The sequence below is a fragment of the Notolabrus celidotus genome, chromosome 1 (assembly GCF_009762535.1).
Source record: "Notolabrus celidotus isolate fNotCel1 chromosome 1, fNotCel1.pri, whole genome shotgun sequence".
Lineage (NCBI taxonomy): Eukaryota > Metazoa > Chordata > Actinopteri > Labriformes > Labridae > Notolabrus > Notolabrus celidotus.
This window is the reverse complement of record NC_048272.1, coordinates 18,246,359-18,271,418: the sequence shown is the minus strand read 5'-3', so window position 1 is coordinate 18,271,418 and position 25,060 is coordinate 18,246,359. Positions and strand designations below refer to the sequence as shown.

The 25,060-nt window shown below is 38.6% G+C and overlaps 1 protein-coding gene across 1 annotated transcript in view; it reads right to left on the bottom strand.

The window, feature by feature from the left end:
• Positions 1–24,346, bottom strand: part of slc2a1b (solute carrier family 2 member 1b) — a 30,574-nt gene extending 6,228 nt beyond the window's left edge. Inside the window, exons 1-2 of the mRNA XM_034684305.1 lie at positions 23,907–24,346; positions 7,300–7,395 (exon numbers count right to left, since the gene is read on the bottom strand). Of these exons, the coding sequence (XP_034540196.1) occupies positions 7,300–7,395; positions 23,907–23,921 (111 nt within the window). The 5' untranslated portion in view covers positions 23,922–24,346. The remainder of the gene's footprint in view (positions 1–7,299; positions 7,396–23,906) is intronic.
• Positions 24,347–25,060: the final 714 nt, after the last annotated feature.

The following is a 25,060-nucleotide window of genomic DNA, read 5'->3' as shown; positions in this document are numbered from 1 at the left end:
AGGATGGAGATATGGAAGTAGATTTTGATACATGTACTGAGTTAGTACATGTTCAGTTTTTTAATTTTATATTTTTATATTTCAGATTTTTTGATTGTTTTAATCTTTTGTTGTTTTTATTCTTCCAACATTGTTTTCAATTCATTTTATTTGTCTTCCTCAACATTTTATTTTATTTCTTATTTATAAAGCACTGTGTAACACTGTTTTGAAAAGTGCTATATAAACAAAGATTATATATTTTTCAGTAATGTTATTTTTACTATTATAATAATTATAATTATTATTATTATTTTTAACAGTAATGTTATTAATATTATAACTATCGTTATTTGTATTAATCGTATTGTTATTAACATGAATAATATTAACAATACATGTTATTTTTATTATTACTATATATATATATACTAAATTATTATTATTATTATTATTAATAATAATAATAATGTCATTATTACTATTACTTTTATAATAATGCTAATAATAATAATTATTTTATTGTACTATTATTATTTTCATCCTGAGTGACTGTAAACGTATAAAACTTCTGTTCCTGTCCGATGAAGGAAACAACAGAAAGAAGGAGCTGTATGTCTCCCTCTCCCCTACTCCAGTACACAGAAACTGTTGAGTTGTTTCTGTGTGACCACCTGATGGCAGCACTGTACAATCACCACCAATCTGACAACCAGGAAGTTTACCAGACAAGTGTCAGGTTTCAGTTCCTTCTCCTCCCCATCCATCCTCCTCACTATGTTGACAAACACGTCCAGCGAGCCAGTGACGGGGTAGATTAGCCTGCGTGTGTGTGTTTATGCAACACCTCTCATATGATTCAGAGGTCAGCACCTCGTCTGCAAATCCCATAACTTTCTGAGCCCACCAGTGTGCCTCTCCAGCTCAGTCATGTGCCTCCGAGATAGGATAACATCACTTTTATTTATTTTGAAACATGAAGCCCCACCATAGTGGAGTGGAAAAAAAGACTCAGCAGTGTGTGCGTACACCAGGCTGTCATTATGCAAGGTTGCCGCTCTGCAAGAGGGGTGCATATAGAGTGACACTTACAGATCGGGTCATATCTGCTATCAGCTTTCACTCACAAGACCCAGCAGGCGGTCACGAGTGTGTCATCACATACTATACTGTACCCGTGACCTTCATCCCATAACATTTAGCCTTTTCAAATGTACGCTGTGTATGCAGAGGAGCTCCAGCCTGGCTCTGGGTCAGTGTACGTATGCAAGCAGGGAGGGGATATGAGTTCATATGCTTCACTGAATGTGATGTTAAGACTATTTGTTCATGATGGACTGATTGTGGAAAAACAATTAAGGCTTGTGTTGCAACTCTTCAGTCCAGGATCCAAGTCTGACATGGGGATGTGTGACTCAGACCTGGACTCCTGCATATATTAGCACTTGGATGATGGAGAGGAGGACCCAGACTTATTATTTATATTGACTTAATTTAATTATCTATTTATTTATTGTTTGAAATAAGGCCCCAATAATTCAGTTTGGAGCAGGGGTTGGTTCATGCGGTCACATGCACACATGTTCTCGTTCAGCCACAGCTCCTGCCAGCATGCCCAAAGAGGCGTCACGAATCTTCCGACGTTGCTTTCCAAAATTTTACAGCACATGCATGCAGGAGCAGTACAACATGTTTCTTATGTCGAGGAGTAGATGGTGACAAGCTCAAACTTCAACAGACACGGGTCCAGGATGCAGCCAGAAAAGGAAGTGCGATGCTAAAGTTAGCCTCCTTGAACTGTCGCTTGCGTAACTGCTGGCATGCTAATTGTAATGTTAGCTAAACTAAAGTGACTCGACGTCTCAGTCCAAGACATTTGGTTGGGTCGCGGGTATTTCTGAGTTCACTAAACAGCTGTGGTGATCCTGCCAGAGCAGTGACGATGAGTCCAGCACAGCAATAAGAGAGGCACGGTTTGCATTTCCACAAGACGCACAACGACAAGTCAAATCTCAAGATAAAGATCAGTCTGAATCTGATGTGTGGAAATGAAATGTTTTCTACACATTACAGTCAGTCCAGGTTCATACAGTAAACTTTTGTAGTGAAACTGCGCTGATTAATACTAATAATCCTTACACGGATGAAAACGGCTGGAATTGGACCTAGCCTGGACTCGAGGTTTAGTGGCTCGACCGCAACACTGAACATTTTTATTCTTTAATAAATGATAATAATAACTTTATTTATATTGCACCTTTAAAAACTAATGTTTACAAGTGTGTTTCAATAACAAAGTAAACCTTTTGACAGACAGAGAGGAGGGCAGAAATTTTAACAATGCAAAACAGATAACGCAAAGGGTTAAAAAGAATAAACACAAATCAAACAGAATGCAGTGGTGTGAAAATAGTCCAATAAATCATTGTTTAAGAGGTTTTTCAGAAATAAATAAATAAAAATAAATAAATAAAAATGGATACGTAAATAAAGGCATTAAAGGACAATAAATTAGGTTTTCAGAATAAGAGGATGACATCACATTGAAGAAAATAGAAAGAGTGAAAAGGATAAACTAGGAATATTAAAATAATAAACTGTTGTTGCTTATTGCTGTTGTTTATTGTGTTTCTACTTACTCTATTTTTGTTGATAGCTATACTTTTTTCATAGTTTTTCTAAATTTCAATCACAGTATTTTTATGTTTGCCTACTTCCTTTATTTTATTAATTGTTTTTTATTATTATAATTTTTTTAGTATTATTTTGTATTATTATTATTATTATTATTTTGTATTATTATTATTATTATTATTATTATTATTATAATTATAATTTTATATATATTTTTTTTTTCTTTTCTTTGTTTATTTTTGTGTTTTTCTGTGAAGCACTTTGTAACTTTGTTGTAAAGTGCTATAAAAATAAAGATTATTATTTTTTAATTTTTTATTATTACTACTACTTTTTCCCGGACCCGAGTACTTCATTTCATTCCTCTTCGTGCACACACGCTCTAAGATGACGACAAACCTTCTTCAATCTTCAGTTATGTCATCATAAATTCCCTCGTCGTAGCCAAGGGCCCAAGTTTAATCTTCATTATGAAACATTAGTTTCAGAATGATAGCATCACTGAGGCTTTCGTTACACTATCATTGAGAAAGCTCAAATTCCAAACCTACAAAATGAATGGAGAATAAGTACAAACATAAATAATGCTATCATTCAGCTGCTGTGTTTTTTTCACATTTGTGTCCAAAAGCAAAAAAAGGGCTAAAGAGCTTGTCATCAATCAACTGTTATGTTGTATAAGTCACATTCATTGGCAATAAATAATGGTGAGGCCTCATTATTTTCCATTGCGTTGATATCTGTAAACAAGCGGAGTACCAGCCAACATTACTTGTTGCATCTCTTGATTTTCTGGTACCAGTATTTAAACTTCACTTAATTTCTAACTGAAATGTTGTACTTTTGCACTCTGGCAGTATTTTTCAGATGAAGATGTCTTGAATGGACACTAATCATAAAACATTACATAATGATTTCATGTTCTTTCCCCCGTCTCTTCACAGTCAATAGGCTGCACAGCCCAAACCACCAGCTGGCTCTCACCACACAATGAAACAGACTGTCCATTCATGCTGCCGGGCTGTCAGTGTATGTTGCTGAGAGCTGGGTCATCAAGGTGCGCTCTGTGTTCAGGAGATACGGAGGGGAGAAAATGAAATGATTCAAAGTTATCTGTCCTCAACACTTTGCTTTGTGTTTGAAGAAGTAGGGCAGAATAGAGAGGATTGTTTTGTGTTTCACTCCTTTATTTGTTAAGAAGGCCCTTGAATTTGAGTGGGTTGAGATAATTCATCTAGAAGAAAGTGATGTGCAGTGTGACATTTTAAACTTCATCAGGAGAAAGTGTTTAAAAAAGTAGGATCACTTTTTTTTTAAATTCAAGAAGAACAAAACTTTAAAAACAGATTTTGATCCTGAGCTCAGAAAAGTGTAGATCCCCGATCTTCAGCACCCGAGATCTTCCTCAAAACTGAACTAACATAAACAAATCCCAGATGACCTCTCGATTAAACTTCCAAATAAGGATGTTGTTTTCTACGTGGAGCGGTCACACATGCTGCAGCCGAGGAGGAGGCAGGCCAGGAAAAAAAGCGAGTGCAGCTTGGCCCTTGAAAGAGCGTATCTAATCATAGACGCTGTAACAGTGCAAGGCCAACGTCACAGGCAGCGCTAGCATCACTGCAGCCTTATCACATGCAGAGCGGAGACGTCCTGCTGATTATCTGCACTGCTGCTGCTATATAAAACTTGCATTTGTGAAATTGTAGTCTCTTGAAAGGTCATTAACTAATCGAGGATTAAGAACTTCAGCACACTCGCTGTTCAACTGTTTGCACGTGACGCTCCTCGGACCTCCGTGTGTGTGTGAGAGTGTTGGAGTGTGTGTGAGACCTGTGCTGAGTATTGGGAGGGGGATAACAAGCCAAGGGGGCAGGTTGACACTAGCCCTGTGTGCAGCAGACCACATATTCACCACCCCCCTCTAAATCTGCAGACCTTCCCTGAGCCACTCACAAGCTTCATGGAGACAAACACGTGATGTGTTCAGGTTCGAGGCAGGTCTGTGCTGCATGGACAGCTGAGGTGTTACACAGGTTTGAATATTATAAAGGAGCTGGAAGTTTTTAGCACTTTTCGGAATGCAAAAATGATTATCCAAGTCTATCAGTGACTATTTTGAAGATCCATTAATGATTTTAGCGTAAACGTAAATTCAAATCTAAAAGTCCTCACTGGAGCTTTAAAGAAGTCATCTAAAACCTGGCTCACTACACTTTTAGAAGCAGAACAGCTCCTACAGCTGTAGGGTAACCCTGAGTTTACAGGCTGGTGCTTCAATTTGTGATTTATCTCATACTTTATGCAACATTAAGATATAAAGGTAAAGTTGTGATTGCTTTGACTGACATCACACCCTTCTACAGCACTGAACTTTTTTATTTGATTGTTTGGTTGTTATCTACCTGAAATCAGCTCTTCCTCTTAGCTCTGAAATCAGATTTGCTCGTGGCAGTCATTAAATATCTTATTGCCGTAAAGGGTTTCACGGAAGAGGAAACAAGTCGAGTTTTCAAAAGCTTGTAAATTTGGTACCTGATCTGAACACTTACTGTCAAACTAGGACACCTGACTCTTAATTCGTGGCTGTATCAGAAACCCTTCCAAACCGCTGCAAGTATTTCACCAGAACTGAGATCTGTTTTGTCTCTTATACCCGTGACAAGTCCACAAAATAACACATTTAGTTTCAGTTGGTTTCATTGCATAATCTGACGGTTGCGTAATAAGTGCATGAATCTCTAAAAGCCTGAAATTCCTTCTTTAATACTGCTGCCTGCTTTGTGTTTCCTTCGTGACTCAATTAGAAACAAGGGTTTATTCTTTTATTACACATAAATGAAAGAGAGGAATGCAAACTCTCTTTCCCATCAGAGTGCAGGAGAGCTTTGAAAGTGTTTGTGAGAGAGAGAGCAGCAATAACAGCTGTGACTTCAGATCCCCCCGACTGTCAGTTTCCACCTCTCCCAGGTCTCTGCAGGTGAACAAAAGGAGCAGGCGGAGCTGAGTCTCCACACCTGTGACCTGGGCACAGACAGCTGTGTGGCCACAGGGTGTTTTCAGAGCGAAACAATACTGAGCACACACAGGTTATTTACACGTCGTATTACCGTGTAGACAAACTGCAGGAAATGAGTGTCTTTGGTGTACCTGTCTGCTCATGAAACCTGCCGAGGATTTGGTCCACAGGGGGTCACGACAGCATATTTTCTATTAGATCTCACAGTTCCAGGAAGAGGTGACCGTCTACCTTTTTCTTTCATTTCCTCCGTCTGGTTTCTCCCAGTCCCTTACCAGTCAGAAGAGGCCCATTTTTGGGCATAGACACAGTCTTTTACACAGGGATCACTCAGAGTGTGTTCATACAGATGTCCTTGGACATGATAGGCCTGAATGCAGCTATTATTATCTCAACCCTTAACCCAGCCGCCCTGCACGCTCAGTCCTGTTCTTTAATGCACAAAGTGAGAGATCAACAAGCACACATTCTCAGTTATCAGGGAGAATAGATAAACACGTGTCCCTTTCTCTTCTTTTTACTCTATTTTTTGTGTTTAACAGACTTTGATGTAGTTTGCTTATTTGTTCTTCAGAGCCCATCCACTGCAAAAAGAGAACCCAAAACCCAAACACAAGTCTTATTCCTTTGATTCACTGCACTGTGTTCATTAGTTACTCTAGCTTTCTCATGACTCTCTCTCTCTCTCTCTCTCTCTCTCTCTCTCTCTCTCTCTCTCTCTCTCTCTCTCTCTCTCTCTCTCTCTCTCTCTCTCTCTCTCTCTCTCTCTCTCTCTCTCTCTCTCTCTCTCTCTCTCTCTCTCTCTCTCTCTCTCAAATTACAATATTTGATTAAAAGTGCACGAATGATCATTTTCTAATCAAATCATGAACTTGAATTTATTCTATTCTTCCAATATTCTTCTGTTAAGAATGTTTAAATCCTTACCACTGTTTAAGTTGTATCTTATTCATTTATATTATATCTTATCTTACTGTATTTTATTTATTTTACTGGTAATTATCTGATTGTATTCTATTGATTTTATTGTAATAATTTGATTTGATTTATCTGATATTCATATAATTTCATTTTATTTATTTTACCGTAATGATTTTATTATTTTCTGATATGTATCTGATTTTATTCTTTTGATTTTATTCTTTTGATTTTATTGTTATGATTTTATTTTATTCTATTGATTGACTGTAATATTTTATTTTATTTTTCTCGGATTTAATTAATTTTATTTTATTGATTTTATTTTTTCTGTTATTTATCATTTTTTATTCTATTGTTTTTATTGTTATGATTGTATTTTATCTTTCTGGTATTTATCTGATTAGATTTTATTGATTTATTGTAATGCTTTTATTTGATTTTTCTGATATCTATGTATTCTGTTGTAATGATTTTATTTGATTTTTTGGTATTTCATATAACTTTTCTCTATCTTTCTTTTAGCCTTGTATCATTTGACCTACTGCTGTTGTTTTCTGTCTCTCTTGGTTTGACATTGTGAAGCACTTTGGGCGGCATGCCTGAATGCATGAAAAATGCTATATAAATAAAATGAGTTGAGTATGCTTACAAAGGTGTAACACAAATAAACTCTGTACTTATGTGTCTTGTCAGGTTAAAAGAAGTTGTAGCTCGGTCCTGTAGATGTTTTTGGACACAGTACTCACATTCTGAGGGGCGTTGATGACACCGGTGTTGTAGCCGAACTGCAGCGAACCAATCACGGCTGTTCCGACGCTCATCATCAGCGGGAACGTTATTTTCTGCAAGACAACAGAGAAGAAGAAGAGGAAGGGCTGTCAGCAAAAAGACCAGTCTGACCAGTTATTCATTATGACAACCTGGGACGAGTGAAAGAAGTACGATTAGCACATATATCATCTTCCCCGCCGGACAATAAGCTGCATTTACTCACAGAGTCCCGGACGAATCAGTTTACAGAAAGAAAATGTTGCCTGTTTTTCAGATGAAGCATTACTGCCTTGCTGTATCTCTGCGGTTTGATTCAGGATCCTTAAAATAATCTGACATAAACAAAATGTCCAAGCTGGTCAGTTTCTAATTTCATCCTCCCGGCGGTTCACAACAGGTATAATGATAGCAGTGTCTGAATATCGTAAACATCATGACGGTGCTTGGTAAGACGCCAGATTTAGCAACCGAGGCCTGCCGAGAAAAGATGCTACAGGATGATTTAAGTGACAAACAGGGAAGAGATGGAGAAATGTGTTTTCAAACTGGGTTCTGTGGTTAACTTTTGTCCTTTGGGGTCACGTCTGAGGAGCCTCCAGGTTTTATCCAGGTAATTTAATAAATCTGCTTCCTGGAAGAGGCCCAGGTCTGACCCAGGTCTACTAAATGTCATTGTCTGTGTTCCTGTTGCTGTTATTACAGACTCCTCTTGTTGCTTGATCTCAGCAGAGCCCCGCAGATCAGCAGAGATTTTCCTCATACCATAAAGTTAATAAAGCAGAGCAGAGTCACGTCGCTGTCTATTTCCTCATCTGAGAAGAGAAAAAACAGCCTTAAGCTACAATACGACCACATTTACTGTACAGAGTTTAAAGAGAACTTCATGAGAAACATCCAGAAACAGAACAGAGAAAAGTTGCTGCACGTATTTCAGCTTAAATTTAGAACACAAACATCAGAGGAGCTGCTTACTGTTTCCATCTTTTACATCTCTCCGTCCGCCACCATGACTGCATGATTCATGTTTAGACTTTAGGCCTGTGATTCACACCAATCCTTTGACAGAGTGATTCACAGCCAGATAAGTTCCTTCTGTTATTATGGCAACAGAAGACTTGACCTTAACAAGGGTAGATAACGCCTCAGAATCTCCCGCTTTTATCATATGCGAACAGAACAAGTAGAAATTAAACATGTTCATCTCAAACACTGACAGTACGGTGTGTTTTTGGTCACACGAATTAAACACAGATTCGAAAAGGACATTTTTTATTCAAGCCACAAAACCAGAGAGAGAAGGGACACTTGTGATCCCACTGGAGGCTGATGTGAACTATATGTTTTATATTTCTGGTCAGTTTGGGGCAGCAGAAACTAATCGTGAACACGAAACTGACATATTAAGACCAACAGCAACCTGTTGAAAAATGAGGCCAATGCAGTAGTGGGATAAACTGCAGTTCCTTGAGTGTCCACTTGAGGTTGTCTCCAGTGGCCATGCATTTACAGCCTGTTACATACTTCTGTTCTATTTAGCTCATGTCTGAATTTGCAAACTGTACAGCGTTTTATTATATTAAAGACTAAGGTTACCCCACGTTTACAGATATTTTAAGAAGCTGATTCTTTACTTGTCCTTTCCACACTTGAGGTGCTTTGAACCATAGACTGTATAAATAATGGACATAGTACGTGTGACGTCACCCACCCGTTTCTGAAGCGCTGCTTTGAGGCAAATCGTTGGCGGCAGCCATATAGGAAATGTTGAACTCAACATAACTGCTGTCGAGAGAGTGTGAGATAAAGAGGCGGGTTTTGAGCCTCCTCGCCAACAGCTACAGTGTTCCTGCCTGTCAATAAAGTCAGCTGTGCCTCTCGTAATGGATAACTCGTAATCTTAATATCTTCTAAATTGCCGATCGAGAAATTAGCTATCCAGACTACACTCGTCTTTTGTACCAGGCTGTAAACATGTTTATTTCTGCTGTAAAGATCGGCTTTCTTGAATTTGTCTGTATGTGGTTTCTGGTATTTCCGGAGCCAGCCTCAAGCAGATCCTCGATGAACTGCAGTTTTTAACAATTCCGTATTGGCTTCGTTTCTCTCGACTGGAGGTTGACGCTTGTTTTGAACATATCTCTGCCCCCTGTTAGGTTTCTTTGTAAACATACAATTACACTGAACAGCACTGAACTGACGTAAACCAGTAGCCTGCCATCTTGGCACATGCACAATACACAGAAACAACAATTGCCATGTGCAGGTTCAGGTAATGACATCAGCATTTCCAGGAACTTTCTTCCGCTGCAGAATAAAAACACCTTTGAAGGCACTGACGTGAGTCTAAAACACAGAATAAACTTTTAAACTACATTCAAAAAAAATATCTCCATGAGCTCAGCTTCCTCCAAAGTTTGTTGGAGTCGCCACTTCCAACATTGTGGCCTCCATCCTCTTGCTTCTTCTACACGGCTGATGAGTGATGTCACCAAGACTACGTCCATGTTTCATACAGTTTAAGATTAAGATCTTTATAATTGATGTGGGAAAGTTAACCTTTTGCCAAAGAAGAAGAAACAAAAGCAACATTATAATTCCTCAAATGTGTGCCTCTGGCCATGTGTGTAGATATAGCCTGATATTTGCGCTCCTTTAGCTCTGGTTTTTAGCCCTCTCTGACCCCTGAGGGAAATTTGTGCCGGCTAAATCCTCAAATATATTTACCAAATAGTCGCTTACTTTCCCTGTCTGCTGTTAGTCTATGAGGAGATTATGGGATTGTTCTCACATGTTGATGCAATGAGAGCAGTGAGAGTTAAACAGAGCAGTTAAATTGCAGGCTGTAAAACCAAAACACGGCGCTGACAGACTCTAAACTGCCAAATAAAGCTGACAGGAGTTAAAGAGTTGTTTTTTGTTTTCAGTTGAAGATCTTTTAATAAAAAAATACTAATATCTGATTTAATACTTCATTTCAACAAAATTAAAAGAGGCTCCTGTGAGTGCAAACTGGATCAGAGGCAAGAGAACAACAAAACCGGCCCCACAGGGTTTCATGAAAGGATTTCTGGCTGTTCCCTGTAATATCAACAAAGTGCTGAAGGCTACTTTGAAATTGCAGTCCGCCTGGTGACAGAGGTAGTCTGGGTAACACAAGTCAACAGTTTTCTGATTGTGGGGTCTTGAATACCTCCCCTGCATGATGAAGAGCGACAAGAGCTGCGGGGGAAAAGAAAACTGTGTTTCTGAGTGTTCAGTGTGTCTTCAGACAAATTTGGACACGCCTGCACTTTTGAGCCAATGGTTGTACTTGTTGCAAGGGTTGTCAAGTCCATGACAGGAGTGTTTAGGTACAGAATGTATGCACTCACTTCTCGATGTAATGGGACGGGCTCTTAAAGGAGCCACGCCACCAAAGTGGACACCAACCAGAGCTCTGTGTGTACAGCCAAATCTCCTCTGTTGATTAGAAACAGTGAGTGAAACACACACAGAACAATCTTGTCTGTGTCATCTGGGAAAAGTCAATCCAGGGGACTGTTTAAATCCGGACCCCCTCTTTGGATTAGCTGGAATTATTTGGAGAGACAAGCAAACATGTGGATGTTTGAAACCAGCTGCAAATTGTTGTCGAATGTGAGGATGGCTGTGTGTTCAAGTGAAATGAAACACTCCTCCATTACATCTTTACCTTTAACCTAAATACACAAGACCTCTCTCAGCCCCGAGTGTACTCGTACTGTTTACAAAAGTCAATACAGTTTGGTTACGTAACTTCTTGTGACTTTCTTCCACACCGTCTCTTTAAAAAGGAAATCACAACACAAGTATCAGCCCCTGCTCCTCTCTTCACCTGTCATACTGAGGAACGAGGTGAGTTTGATAGCAGGAACCAGACGCAGCGGCACAATGCATAACTTCCTCAAGGGAAACAATGAAACAATAAAAGACACACCCATTCAAAATATGTTCTGATGATAGCCTTGAAGCCACCTCTGATGACCGGCCCTCCTCTCCGGCCGTCGCTCTCTACCTGTGGGCACATTTCACTCACACTTTGGGTTGTGTTTCTAAACAGAGTCTGGTGCTTGTTTGCTTACACATGATGACTAAGCTTGCTATTCATGCAGCACAGCCTCAAATCCCATTACAGGAAAAAACACTCTGCTGGAGGAATAGTATTTTAGACCATGATTAACACCCTAAAGAGTCAAAACAACGGTTACCAGTTTCCTTAAAGGGTTCTCAACAAAGGGACATTTCCAAAACACAGGTTGTGTTCTACAGAACAAAAAGTAGAATTGGTAACAAGGCTTGTTTATTGTATTTGTAATAAACACAAAGTATTGGCAGAATATGTCTGTACTTCACAAGAGTTTGGAAAAATGTATGAAGACTGTCAGCGATAAGTTAAGTTGATGTAATTGCAGGCCTGAACACCTGCCACTAGCTGGGACTGTAGCTGAGCTCTATGCTCCACTAATCAGATGTAAACATACACAGATAACAGATGGTATCTCATAACATGCCGTGGTTGGTCCGTATTTTGGAGATAAAGTTGTATGTAGACCATGACTAGTTAAACTGGGATATAACCACTCGACCAGAGCAATGTGTAACCAGCACAGGCAAGGAGGACTGAAGGCTAGTGGTGCTAATGTTAGACACGCTTAGTGAACAAATCTGACTTTGTGATTCCATGTTTGGCTGTGTTTTTGAATAAACTGTGCTTAATTCTGACTGTTGTCTATTCTAACCTTTAGATTTTGGTTTGTCTATATTACATTTCTGTTTAAATGACGACGTAATCAGTCGCTTCAAACACCGACTGGAACAACCGAAAGGCTTTTCTCAATGCAATACAAACCCAACATGATGTCATGGTTGGTGTTCATTTCCAATTTAACAACGTGAAACAGACAATTTAGGTTTTTTCCAAGGTTGAATCAATGCACAGCGGTTATTTTTCTGCATTTTCCAAACCAAACACAATCAATTGTGAGAGTCAGGTTTAAGTCAGTCGGAAATATAGTGCTCCTGTGTTAAATAAACAAAGGTCTAAGAGTATATATATTAGCTCTAACTCACAGTCTATATGTCCATCTGCTATTCTCTATGTTTTACAGGATACCTGTGTTTGACATGTCCCTCCAGAACCCGAAATGAATAAAAAATAGCTTAATCTGACTGCATCAGGGTAAAATATAAACATGTTGAAAGTTAAAGCATTACTTGTTTACATAAAATAATTTGGCTTTCCATTACGATAAAGTGAGACTTCTCTGATGTGTTGACGGAGTGTTCATATTACGATAACGCTGAAAGTGCGATCTATTATGAACGAATAAATCTTACAAGTGTTTCTAGAATTTAAAGACCGACTGTTGGGTGGATTTCATGATATTATTAAATGGATTTGATGCTTCTTATTTCACAGGAAGAAAACATGATTTGACTTTGCCATAAGATGACCATACAGTAGTTCTCTAAAGGGAGTTTAACTCGTAAAAAGGAAAACAATATCACCAGAATAGTGCCGATGGTTGAATGGGCATTCGTAATTTCAGTACCTTTTTATCTAAACACCAGACCAGCACTGGTATATTGAGATAGAGGACGCCTGTGCCTTCACTGTATGCACCTCACAGCCAAATAACATCCATGCAAATGTGTCCTTCTCTTTTGCATGTGACAAATAAAAAGTCATCTGTTCAGTCTGATCTGTGCTGCAGGATACAATTACAACGTTCTGCTCTTTATCAGTAAACACAACAACCCCTGTTGTGTATTATTAAAGCACATTGTGCAGGTATGTTATTAGAGAGGACATGAAGATATGTGCCAACATTTACTAAACACATCACACTCCATTTTTCTGTCCCCCTTTTCTTAGTCACGTAGACCAATCATATATCAGACAGTTTGATTATATTAATGAGGAAATGTTTTATCCAAAAAAGGATGTGTAAGAGCTTCAACAGCCAACATAAACCCTGATTCTTGAGCCAAGCCTCATCCTTCATCTAAAACCTCTTCCAACATACCCATGAATTCTTCTTTTACAAGCCCTAAAAGCACACTCTTTGATATTATAGTGCTAATTTATTTAACAGTGTAATACATCAACTAATGTTTAATACACAGGGAGCCAAACCAGGAAACAGTAAGTCAAACTCTGATAAGCAAAGTCAGCTGACAGGGCCTGGTGACACATTTTGTAAGACATGAGGATGTCATGGTTAAGCTTTTCCTCTGAGACCATTAAAGGGTTAAACACAACCAAGAATGACAACAAGAAATTCAATCTACTGTATGCTCTTCAAAGTGCAGCGAGACAGATTACCTACATTTATATGTCAGCCGGATATGCACCAGGTACAAATATTGACATGTGGTTGTTCACAGCTGAGATCAGAGAGGATGATGTTATGTAAATCTGTAAAATGTGGGTTATCATATCTGGTAATGGAGGAAGTGTAAAGTTGGTATCCTTAATGTGAATGTGACTTTAAAAGGTGACATATCACGCTTTTTTCATCAATATATATTGGTCTAAGAGGCCCCCAAAACATGTCTTTAAAGTTTATGTTCAAAAAAACACTTTAAAATCAGATTTTGGCATGCCTGAAAAGCCCTCTTCTTCAGCCCTCCTCAGAACAGTCTGTTTTCTCTCTGACCACGCCCCCTCAGGAAGTGGATGTGGCCTCGGCTCTCCAGCACGTTGATCTAATGTTTACATGTTGGCTGAATATACACGGCTGCTCACAGATCGCGTTACTTCAACCCTCTAAATCTGATCCAGAATCTGATCCTGACGGAGAGGCGCCTGCAGCAGGACCTTTCTGAAGGATTGGTCACAGATATAGTGTTTCTTGTTGTTTAATTTATCAGTATGTAGACGTGTGTCTTGGTACACAGCTACTAACATATAGCTATGTGGCTATGCTAACTAGCGCTAGCACTTTTCCATGACAAATAAAAATCATCCACGAGATCTTCAAATCTGCAGACATGGAGAGTAAAAACGACTTTTGTGTTTATTAAGACAGCCTGCAACTAGCATGCCTCCCTCCTAAGCTTCTTGTTAGCACACATGTGTGCAGGTAATGAAAAACGGAGGAGGAGTTGAGTTGTATTTTATACAGTCTATGGGCTGAACAAGCTCCGAGCTCTGACTCCGTGACAGACCACATATTGTTGCGACGTAACAAAAACACGGAAGTCTGAAACGGCTCGTTTCACACATTTACAGAAAAGTGGAGAAATCAGAACAGGGGCAGAATGGATTTTTTTCATTTTCGAGGGGTTTGTAGACATGCTAGGGAAACATATTTCAGGTAGAGAACCATTAAAAAGTCGATTTTGCATGATATGTCACCTTTAAAGGCGCAGTGAGGAGGTTTTGGTTAAATGACTTTGATGTCTGGATTTTCTATGAATAAAGCCAAGTCGATATATTCAGCACTCACCTGGAAGTGTCTTTGTCTAGGTCTCCATTAGGGAAGTTCAGCAATGTGCAAAATGGCTATGAATGCAATGGATAGGAGTCCTAAAGAGTTAAACTGTGTTTATATTTACATAACACTGACATTAATTGGGACACCAGAGCTCACATCGTGCCATCAGGGCTGTGACAGGTAACGTTAAACCAGTACATCTTGTCACCTTTTGTCAGCTCACCAACTGTAATAAATCAGTTTGCCAAGTTGAGCCAGCTGATCTTTTTATGTACCTTCAAATAGACAATGGCGTCTATTTTGACACAGACTCTCTCTCTCTAATTCCTTCTTTCTATGTTGATCTCCATAGCTGCCGGCAGCTTTATACTAAAAACATGGACGTCAATGTAGTTTTCCATTAGCTTTTGATGCTTTTTGATACAACTGAGCGTGAAAAATTGAGATTGTTCTGTTAAATAAATCAAAAAGTAACTTTGATGATAATATAAGAGTTGTAAGGTAAAAAGTACAATATTATCCCTCTGAAATATAAGAGAGTCATCTCATTGAATATAAATACTCGAGTCAGGTACATGTACTTTTCTCTAAAAGTAGTATGGGAGGTAGAACCTTCAGTTATCAGTAGGGATGGGCAAGGATTTTTTCGAATAGAAGAGAAGAGTCACTTTTAGAGTAAAATAATTCATTGTTTTTACTGGTAGCTGGTTGTAATACGGTATTCCCACCAGACGGTGGCTATAGAGTGTCTTAAATATTTTTGCTAACCCCATTAAGTAACAGAACAAGAAGAATGCTAACTGCATTACATAGCAAAAGAAGAAGAAAACATTAGCAACACTCACAGCGATCTTCTCCGTTTCTGAATCGCTCAGTGCCCGCTACTAGCAGCACCTCGTCCTGCTGCTGGTTAGCGTGACTGCCACTATAAAATGGGCCGTTAACGGGACAGGTGGGTGTGAATGTGTTGTTTTTAAATTTGTTTTTTGGGGGGGGGGGGATTATTTCGGTTAATCGTCAAATACATGCCAATGATTATCAAATAGCATTTTGGCTTGAAATACCAATCCCTAGTTATCAGGCCCCTCTCCTTTTTTTTAATAAATATATTTATTAGATTTTTTTAAACAAACAAAACATATACATTTGGCTCACATATATATATCATGGTTAGCATTCAGGTTAAGTTAATACAGGCATCAGAAACAGGGTTCACAATGTACATTGCAGAAGTGCAAAGATAGAGGAAAAAGAAATATAATAATAATAAGGGAATAAATAGAATAAAAATAATAATAATAATAGTGATGATATTAAAAAGTTTTGTCTATAGCACAAAGCCTCTTGTAAGAATAGTGGAAACATTTAGCCAAATATATATCAGGAAGGGATGTTCTACGGAAAAAATCGTCTCTGGAATGTAATTCACATGTTAGGTAGTCCAGCTGGACATATTCAAGTATAACTCTGTGCCATTGTACTTTAGAAGGGACCCTATCTGTGATCCAGTTTAAAAGAATACATTTTCTGGCACAGAAAGTTAACATCTTATAAAGTTTCCTCTTATATTTATCAGTAACAATAACATTAGGTATACCTAGAAGTAATGACAATGGTCCACCTTCTGTATCAATATGTAGGATCTTGTTAGTTTCTTGTTCTATGACCTGCCAGGCCCCTCTCCTTTGGAATCATATACCAGTCAGGGTCCGGGAGGCAGACACCCTCTCTACTTTAAGAGTAGGCTTAAAAATTTTGATAAAACTTATGGTTAGAGCTGGCTCAGGCTTGGACCAGCTCTTAGTTATGCTGCTATAGGCTTAGACTGCAGGGGGAACTGGTGAACTGACACAGTGGGATCCTATCTCATCTCTAACATAGAGAACGGTCTAGACCTGCTATGTTTGTAAAAGAGTCTTTAGATAACGTTTGTTGTGATTTGGTGCTATATAGATAAAGATTGATTGATTCACTTCATAGATTATATAAGTGCATTCTCGAGTAGATGTATGTGTAACTTCACATGTTTAGCCTCATGTCTTCTCCTCTCCAGCTGTGTCTCTTTAGTTTAAAGTAAAGTCAACAGAGCAGCCGACAAAAGGGAAATATTCACAAATATCCTGAAGGTCATTCGAACCTTTCTTCTCTTAGTTACAGAGAAAGGTTTTGTTTTGCTTTTGAGTATATTTCTTAACATTACACAAGTTTATGGATCTCTCACTGGGAGTAGCCACTGTCATCTCAAGTGTATTTCTGGCTGCTGCTCAGTTTGACTCATCACAGCTGGACTTACGGAGAAGTTCCTCGGAATCAGGACATTGGACTAAAGAGAAGTTCCTCTGAATCAGGTCAGACATTTAAATACCAAACAGGAAAGTGCCAGACTGTGCCAGATTCATGGTGATGGCCTACGCTGCTACTGTCACGTCCCTCCTCATGCCACAACCGACAGTGTCAGCTTACACAGCTGTGGGGAATCCAATATGTCTCCCGTCCTCATCTCAACTCCTCTCAGCTCTGCCCTCTCTTAAAACCTCCACACTCTGCAGGACGACTTTAGATACACAGACATCTTTATTATGTGATATTCTGACATCTAAAAGGTGGATGATACTCTATGCTTTAACACAACACACTGAATACTATTTACATGTAATTTCTTCAAGGCCTAAAATGGCTTATGTGTGCTTAAGTGGAATATTTTAAAACTTCTTTCAATATCTTAAAACAGTCTTTATATTTAAGTCACTTTAGACGTTTCTGTCCTTGTGGTTTCTTTGTTATTAATGCAGAAGTCTCCACAAAATTGCTTAGTAGTTCCTCCTTTTCTAATGTGGTTGATCCTCTTGTACATTAAAGCTACATTTGAGGTCCCTAAAGTCTTTATGAGTAATGAACACTGAGTATTAACAAACTCAGATACACGTGCAGCATGAGCTTCTTTTTAAATAAGAGCTTGCGTGAGGAAGAAGGTTGGGAAGAAACCCATTTGAATAACGTCATTATGTAACAGGGATGGGCCTAAATGCTACCTGGTTATTATTAACCTTTATTTACACATGGTAGATACATAAGACGTCCACGAGACACTTCACCTTTAAAATGATTCATGTTCTAGAGCTGCTTATCTATCTGTGTGTGCTACACATACTGTTAGTAAACTCAAGCTGAAAGGGTTTCTAATAGTTATCTATGAGGGCCAGAAGACTCAAGCCGGCACAGAGAGATGAGATAAAAATGCTGGACTCAAAGCAAACTTTAAGAAATGGCTGCCAGACCGGGAATGAAGTATCAACTTTCTGCTGCTGTAGAGGAAAAATGGCAGCCATTTGTAATGCATAATGGAATGAAGTGCTTCAGCCATACCTTAGCTTTAGATTTGTCGTTGTTGTTTGTTTTTGTCATTCTTGTGTGCTTTAAGTTAAAATGTTAAATTTCACCTCACCACTTGTGTAGCTGTTGTTTTCCTCCTACTTGATTCTGATTGGTCCAAACTCCATTACTACAGTTCTCAAAGGCAAAAGCTACGCTAGGGACAACCAGAACACATGTTATAAAAATGTTATGGCCAGGAGGCTCAAACCTCTTTACCTCACACTAAGTTTGGTTTAGTTCAACATTTCCAATATGGCTCCCGCCGAAGATTGGCTTCAAAACAGCGCTCAGGAACAGATGGGTGACGTCACTGATACTACATCCATTATTTATACAGTCTATGGTTAAAATGCGATAGTTACTGATGGAAACCAAAAGCTGAGAATCAGTTGCCAATTTCCTTGAAAGGTTGTTTACGGCCAAAACCAATGAGACTCTAAATCCCCCATGACAATCATTATGACGGCTTATATCAGAAGTTTGTAATACAGGGAGGGTTCAGATAGAGCCATGGTGCAAGTAAAGATAATAACAGAGATCTGGGGAGTGATGAACTTTAGGGATGACAGAAAGTACATTCTCGTGTAGTAAATCTCACGAATCTTGTATGAAGGCAGCGTAAATAATAGATAAATGCTATTTTAGAAGCTGTAAATATTTCACTCAGATGAAAATCACAAAGGAACAGACGAGGAACAGACGAGGAACAGACGAGGAACAGACGAGGAACAGACGAGGAACTTCTGTTTCTGTAGCATGTTCAATCACAAGAAACTGACATAAAAAGACCAGAGGTCAGACCAAAGGTTTAAAGGTGACGACATAGGTTAATACCCTTAAAGCGTCACTGCTGATTTATTAAACCGAGCTAATTTCAAACCCAGAGAAACCCAGCTCAGCCCGGCATGAGCCATTTTATGCACAAAGCCATCAGGTTTCTCAAGAATGTGAATTAAACGTACACTCTTGCTTCATCTTAATTAAAATCCCTCCAGATCTCTTAATCCCAACTTTTACTGCAAAAGCCTCATTAATCCTCATTAAGACATGGCTGACACTTACATTATGAGACATTATGAAGGGAGCTAGTCATGCACATGAAAGGAAACCTAGTGGACTGTCTTAAGGAAAGCAGAAGTTGGCGGAGGACTGAAAGGCAGTGCATGGAGAGGAATTAAGCTCCTGCAATTAAATGTCTGTACAATGTTGCTAAGGTTGTTGGGTGCTGGAGTCCCAATCAAAATACCTGTGCTGTCAGGAGTGTCAGGAGGAGAATGTTTAGGGCTGTTGTGTTCAAAACAGAGCAGTTCAACTGTATGCTTGACCCCAATTACCTAATCTATTTGTGTTGAAGAAATTAAGGAGAATGAGTCGAGTTTTCAGACCCAAACAAAGCTTCTTGTTGTTGGGAGTAAAGCTCTTTAGAAGGCTAACAATGTGAAGTTTGACGGCATTAGCGTCGCATATTTTGATGGAGGAGCTTTGAGATTGGGGGGGGATAACTGCATCATAATTAGATTATAGCTGCAACAAAGGAGTAAAATGGAGGGGAAGGCAAATGCTTGAGGTTTTAGAGGGGTGTTTCTTTCTCCAACAAATTTGTAAAGAGCCGAAGGGCATCAACTAATAATCTGACGCTTATTTTCAGAATTAACAATCAATGTTCTAGTCTTTAAAATGCCAAAAAGTGAAAGAACCACATCATAATGCTTCAATTTTTCTACTTACAGTCTGAAAAAACCATAGCCTGTATAAATAATGGATGTAGTATCCGTGACGCCACCCATCTGTGTCTGAAGCGCTGTTTTGAGGCCAATCGGCGGCGGCAGCCATATTGGAAATGTTGAACTCAACATGTGTGATGTAAAGAGGCAGGCTTTGAGCCTCCGAGCCAACAGCTACAGTGTTCCTCCCTGTCAATCAAGTCTCCTGTGCCTTTGTAATGGAAAAACTTGTAATCTTAATGTCTTCAAAATTGCAACGTTATGAAAAAATTCACCCTGTCCAGTGTGTGCCGATCGAGAAATGAGCTATCTAGACTACACTCGTTTTTTGTACCAGGCTGTAACGTGTTTATTTCTGCTGTAAAGATTGTCTTTTTTGAATTTGTGTGTATGTGGTATCTGGTACTTCCGGAGCCAGCCTCTAGTGGACACTCAATGAACTGCAGTTTTTAACCCTTCCCATTGGATTCAATTCTCGCAGCCGGAGGTTGCCACTTTTTTATATTTTATTATATTATGTCATACTACATTGTTATTGTTTACTGAAACTTACATTCATATTATATGTAACATTTGTATATATCTTAAATTTGTATTCTCTTCATTCTATTTATATATTTTTTTCTACTTATTTAAAGGTATTTTTGATTGTACTTATGTCTGGGTCGCTGCAACAACAGAACCCCCCCGATCAATAAAGTAATATCTTATTTTGGAAAAAAACGAAGGGATCTTCATTTCATGTCATAAATGAGACAATGAATGACAAAGAAAAGCAGCAAAATCTTAGATTTACGAAACAGAAACAAGTAAAAGTTTTACCTAACTCCTTGAAATGTGAAACAAATACCCATCGCAACAACTAAAAATGTAATATCTGAATATTTGATCAAGAACTCTCCACAGAGACTGCTGCATGACTTCAACACAGACAATCTCTACTGAAACAAAAGTCATCTGAGGAGATGACACACTTCTCTGAATCTGTCACTTCACTGGAAATCTAACAACAGTGCAACCACTTCCTAGAATACATGTTTAATGCACTTTTCATGTAAGAATCCAGACCACAAGTTAATTAGCTTATCCCAAACAACCGTTTAACCACAAACACCCAAAAAACTAGCTGAACACTGCAGGGAGCAAGCAAGCAGCCTGGGAAGAGAGGCTTTAACACCCCTGTGTTGGCGACTCTGTATTCCCTTGGTAGGGTTTCACTCTCTCTGGAAATCTGCTGTGTCTGTGTCACTGGGAACAGAGGAACCCATTCCCATCACGTCCACAGCGAACCCATCCAGCTGAAGGTCCACCACAGTGCAGCGAGGATGGTCCAAGATAATGTAGGGAGAGGAAACAATAACAAAAACAACTGTAGGGAAACATTATTTCATCACTATGCCAGATCGAGCCTCCGTTCTCCCCCGCTGGGTTTAACTGGGGGACATCAATAAAAGAAAAGGAGGGAGCAGGCGAGTGGCGTACGTGCTTCACTTCGCTGCACATCTGCAGATGTAAATGTGGTCACAAGCCGCAGCATGGAGACAGCAGTATCAGACACCAGATAAGTCATGTTTACTTACAGAGCAAGAAGCATCACAGTCTGAAACTGAGACACAATGTAAAGTCTGATGATGTCTTGTGTACAAACGATCAGTTATTGATTAGATAGCAGAAGACTGGTGTGAATGCTTACGCAGATTGACGGATCAATCTCTGGGGACACAAAAACGTGTTCACTGAAAGCCTTGAGAATGTACTCATTACAGGTTCAGGAGCACTAAGACAATGATTTTAAGTGGGTTTTTCTGACCCAGATCGTAATTTAAATTGATGGAGAATCATTTATAACCTAAAAAACAATATTTAGTATCATCAGGGTCTTCTCTATTAGGGGAATATAATTAAACAAACTAAATTGGGTCAAACCCAGCTGTATTTGAAGACTACATGAGTATTTTCTAGGGTTTCCAGCTAAATGTAAACCTAACAGCTGTAAATACTTTGTACTTCACATGTGATGAGTTTATGATGTCTGAATGTGGAATTTAATGTGGTTAAAATGTCCTACAACTCCAAAAACTACTCCTCCAAAATGCTTTTTAAGTGCAATTGTGTTTCTTATATATTAAAATAGGATATGTCTGTCAGACTTTGCTGCTTAAATTGCAATAAAATACTTGAATAAACTGTCTTATTTTGTGTTTCTGCACTCCAAAGAACACTACAGGTCCATCCAAACATGGATCAAAGATTTATGAACAGTTTCTATCCAAAAGCGTCATCACACTGACCTCTGAACTGAAAACACACCCTCTAAATAAAATACAGCAACAATGTTCAATAACTATGTGAATAACCATGTGCAATATGGACTCTCTTATCTTAATATGCTTTTTTTAACTGCATATTTTGGCAATGAGTGTATGATTTAATGATGGCATGTTGTGTGTGTGTGTGTGTGTGTGTGTGTGTGTGTGTGTGTGTGTGTGTGTGTGTGTGTGTGTGTGTGTGAATGTGTCTTTATTCATTACCTGTTTATTATCTATTTTTATATTTACAATTGAGCCCGGTCTTGAGTGCACAGTAACTCCGTTGCATGTTTTCTACAATGACAATAAAGAATCTTGAATCTTATTTCACTCAGACTAAAACGGCAGAAATTGTGATGACAATTTTCCTGAAATGATTAAACTTTTGAAATTGATAATAGCACTGGCAATAATTAAAGACCATTCAGTTGATGCTGCCTCTCTCAGGCTTCTGATACACTAACTTATCGAACATTAAATGCAGAACCAACTATTAATGACAACTATAACATGGAAAGAATAACACTTAGGATAAGGAATGTAAGCTATGCTTTTGAGACACGATGGAAAAGGATAACTAACATTGATGTAACATGAAGAAAGATGAGTTACATGTAGATGTGAGCTGAGGATTTGAGCTAGAAACAGATGGTGAAGAACATAAACTGCGAATAAACTAAATCCGGGGTTCCAAAAGTGTGGGTCAGGACCCCCAGGGGGGTTGTGAGATGTCTTCTAGAATGTTTTGGGTTTTTTTTATCTAAAAATAGTACATTTTACCCTGGGTGTTCTGACATCTATTGTAATTTTGTGATAACTGATTACCTGATGTGAATACATTAACTAATTAAAATACATAATGGCTAAATATTAATGTGTTGGAGAGATGTGTAGGTTGTTTCAGAAAAAGGAATATTCATTATCATTATTATTCGCAAGCTTACCAGAATTCATGATTTTTTTTTGGGAGAAATCCCCCCCTCTATTTTTTTCACAAATCGCACCCTGCATATATTGAAAAAAGAAAAATGCCTGTTCTTTTGTTTTCCGATTTGCGTTTCAGAATTGGAAATAGAATGAAGGTACACGGACCCTGTAACAACTTTTTTTTGGGTCTTGTTTAGTTTATTCTCTCCTTTATTTCTTGAAAATTATGAAATAAAAGGAATTTTTTTAATGTAATGCAGAACCATTATTTGTTGTGGGGACTGTTGTTGTATTGGTATCACCAGGCCTCTTTTAAGCAGCTCTTAAAAACTATTATTAACCCTGTCAAACTTCAGTCACGTAGCCTGTTTGCAGACATACCTCCTTAACTGCGTTGACACAGCACCAACAAGGCGCGATACGTGACAGACCGCGTCCTCATATGACGTCAAAGAAGCTGCAGAAGTAAATTCTACAAAGAAACCCGACTAATGCTTTAATTTATATACTGATAAAGAACCATTGAGGTCTAAAGCACCATGTGTTACAAAGACAGGAGGGTAACAATGATGTAGGTAACTTAAAAACTGACTGCATCCTCTCTGCTGAGTCTCCGTCAACGCACGTGTCAGTGCCTCATGGTTAAATGTATTGTGAACCCGCTGAACTCTTTAGCTCCAAGACCCACTGACAGCACCGAGCTACGACAAGGAGACCAGCACAGACTGCCCTAACAGGTCTGACAGGACTACAAAGCTTTTGGCGAAATGAGTCAAAGATATGTAAATACCTTTCCCGAGTCCATGGCTGCGAGGTCAGGGAAATATTCAGATTCTTTGTCTCTGTGCGCTTCTTTTTGTCAAAGTTGAAAGCGGTGACGAACTTCCTCGAGGTCTCCCGGTGCCTTCGCTTAAAAGTCAGTCATTTTGAGGGTCTTGATCGGTCAAAAGAACGTCAACTTTCAATGTTTTGTTGAAGATAGAGTGGCTTTCTCTCTTTAAGAGCTTGACTTGGAGGTTGGAGGTCTGGTACTGTCTCTCTCTTTCTCCTGAGTCGCTTTATGTCACAGCTCCAGCAGTTTTGCGTCCCAGCGTCTTGGATGCGTAAAGTCTTTCCGGATGTGGGTGTTTAGCTGCTGGGTTCGTAATGCCTCCTTTACAGCTTTCAGGAAAAGCTTCTTCGGGACTTCAACCGGAGTGTTACGGTTCATATATTAGAGCTGACGCAATATATGGGTTGTACCCGCGCTGAAGGCCCAACCTCCGAGGAGAGCCAATGACAAAGCGCAGTCTTTCACATGAAGCAGGGAGGCTGTCATTGTGATGATGCAGACTGTGGAGGAGTCTCATCTTCAAGAAAGACTTTTTTTTTTTTTTTTTTAAAGTAATAAAACAGCAGACCTCTCTAATGAGTTTCTTAAAGAGGATTTTCATCTTAGCATCTGAAATTTTGCATATATTTTCATTTAAATATATTAACATGAGCCACGTCCCATCCATGTTTTTGTTTTATTTATTAGAATATTTGGATTTATTTGAGCTCATGTCCGTAGTGTTTGTCATTGTATTATTAACAATGCAAAAAACTAGTAAAAAGCAAAAGATTTAAAAGAATAAACACAAATCAAACAGATTAAAGTGATGAGACAGTTCAACAATGAATCATTGTTATAGAGGTTTTTTTTTTTAATAAATAAAAATAAATAAATAAATAAATAAAAAAAGGAGTCTGATCTTCAAGTTGGACTTTCAAAATATATTAAAACACAAAAAGTTATCCTGAAATTCAAGATGGACGAGTGCAAGCTTTATGATTGTTTCCAGTAATGCCCCTACATGTCATGCTGTGCAAAGAAATGTTATGTATACATTTTTTTGTCATCTATATGATTTTAAGGGATCTCGTTCAGACCACATTAAGTGACACAAGGTAATTTTCTTCTCA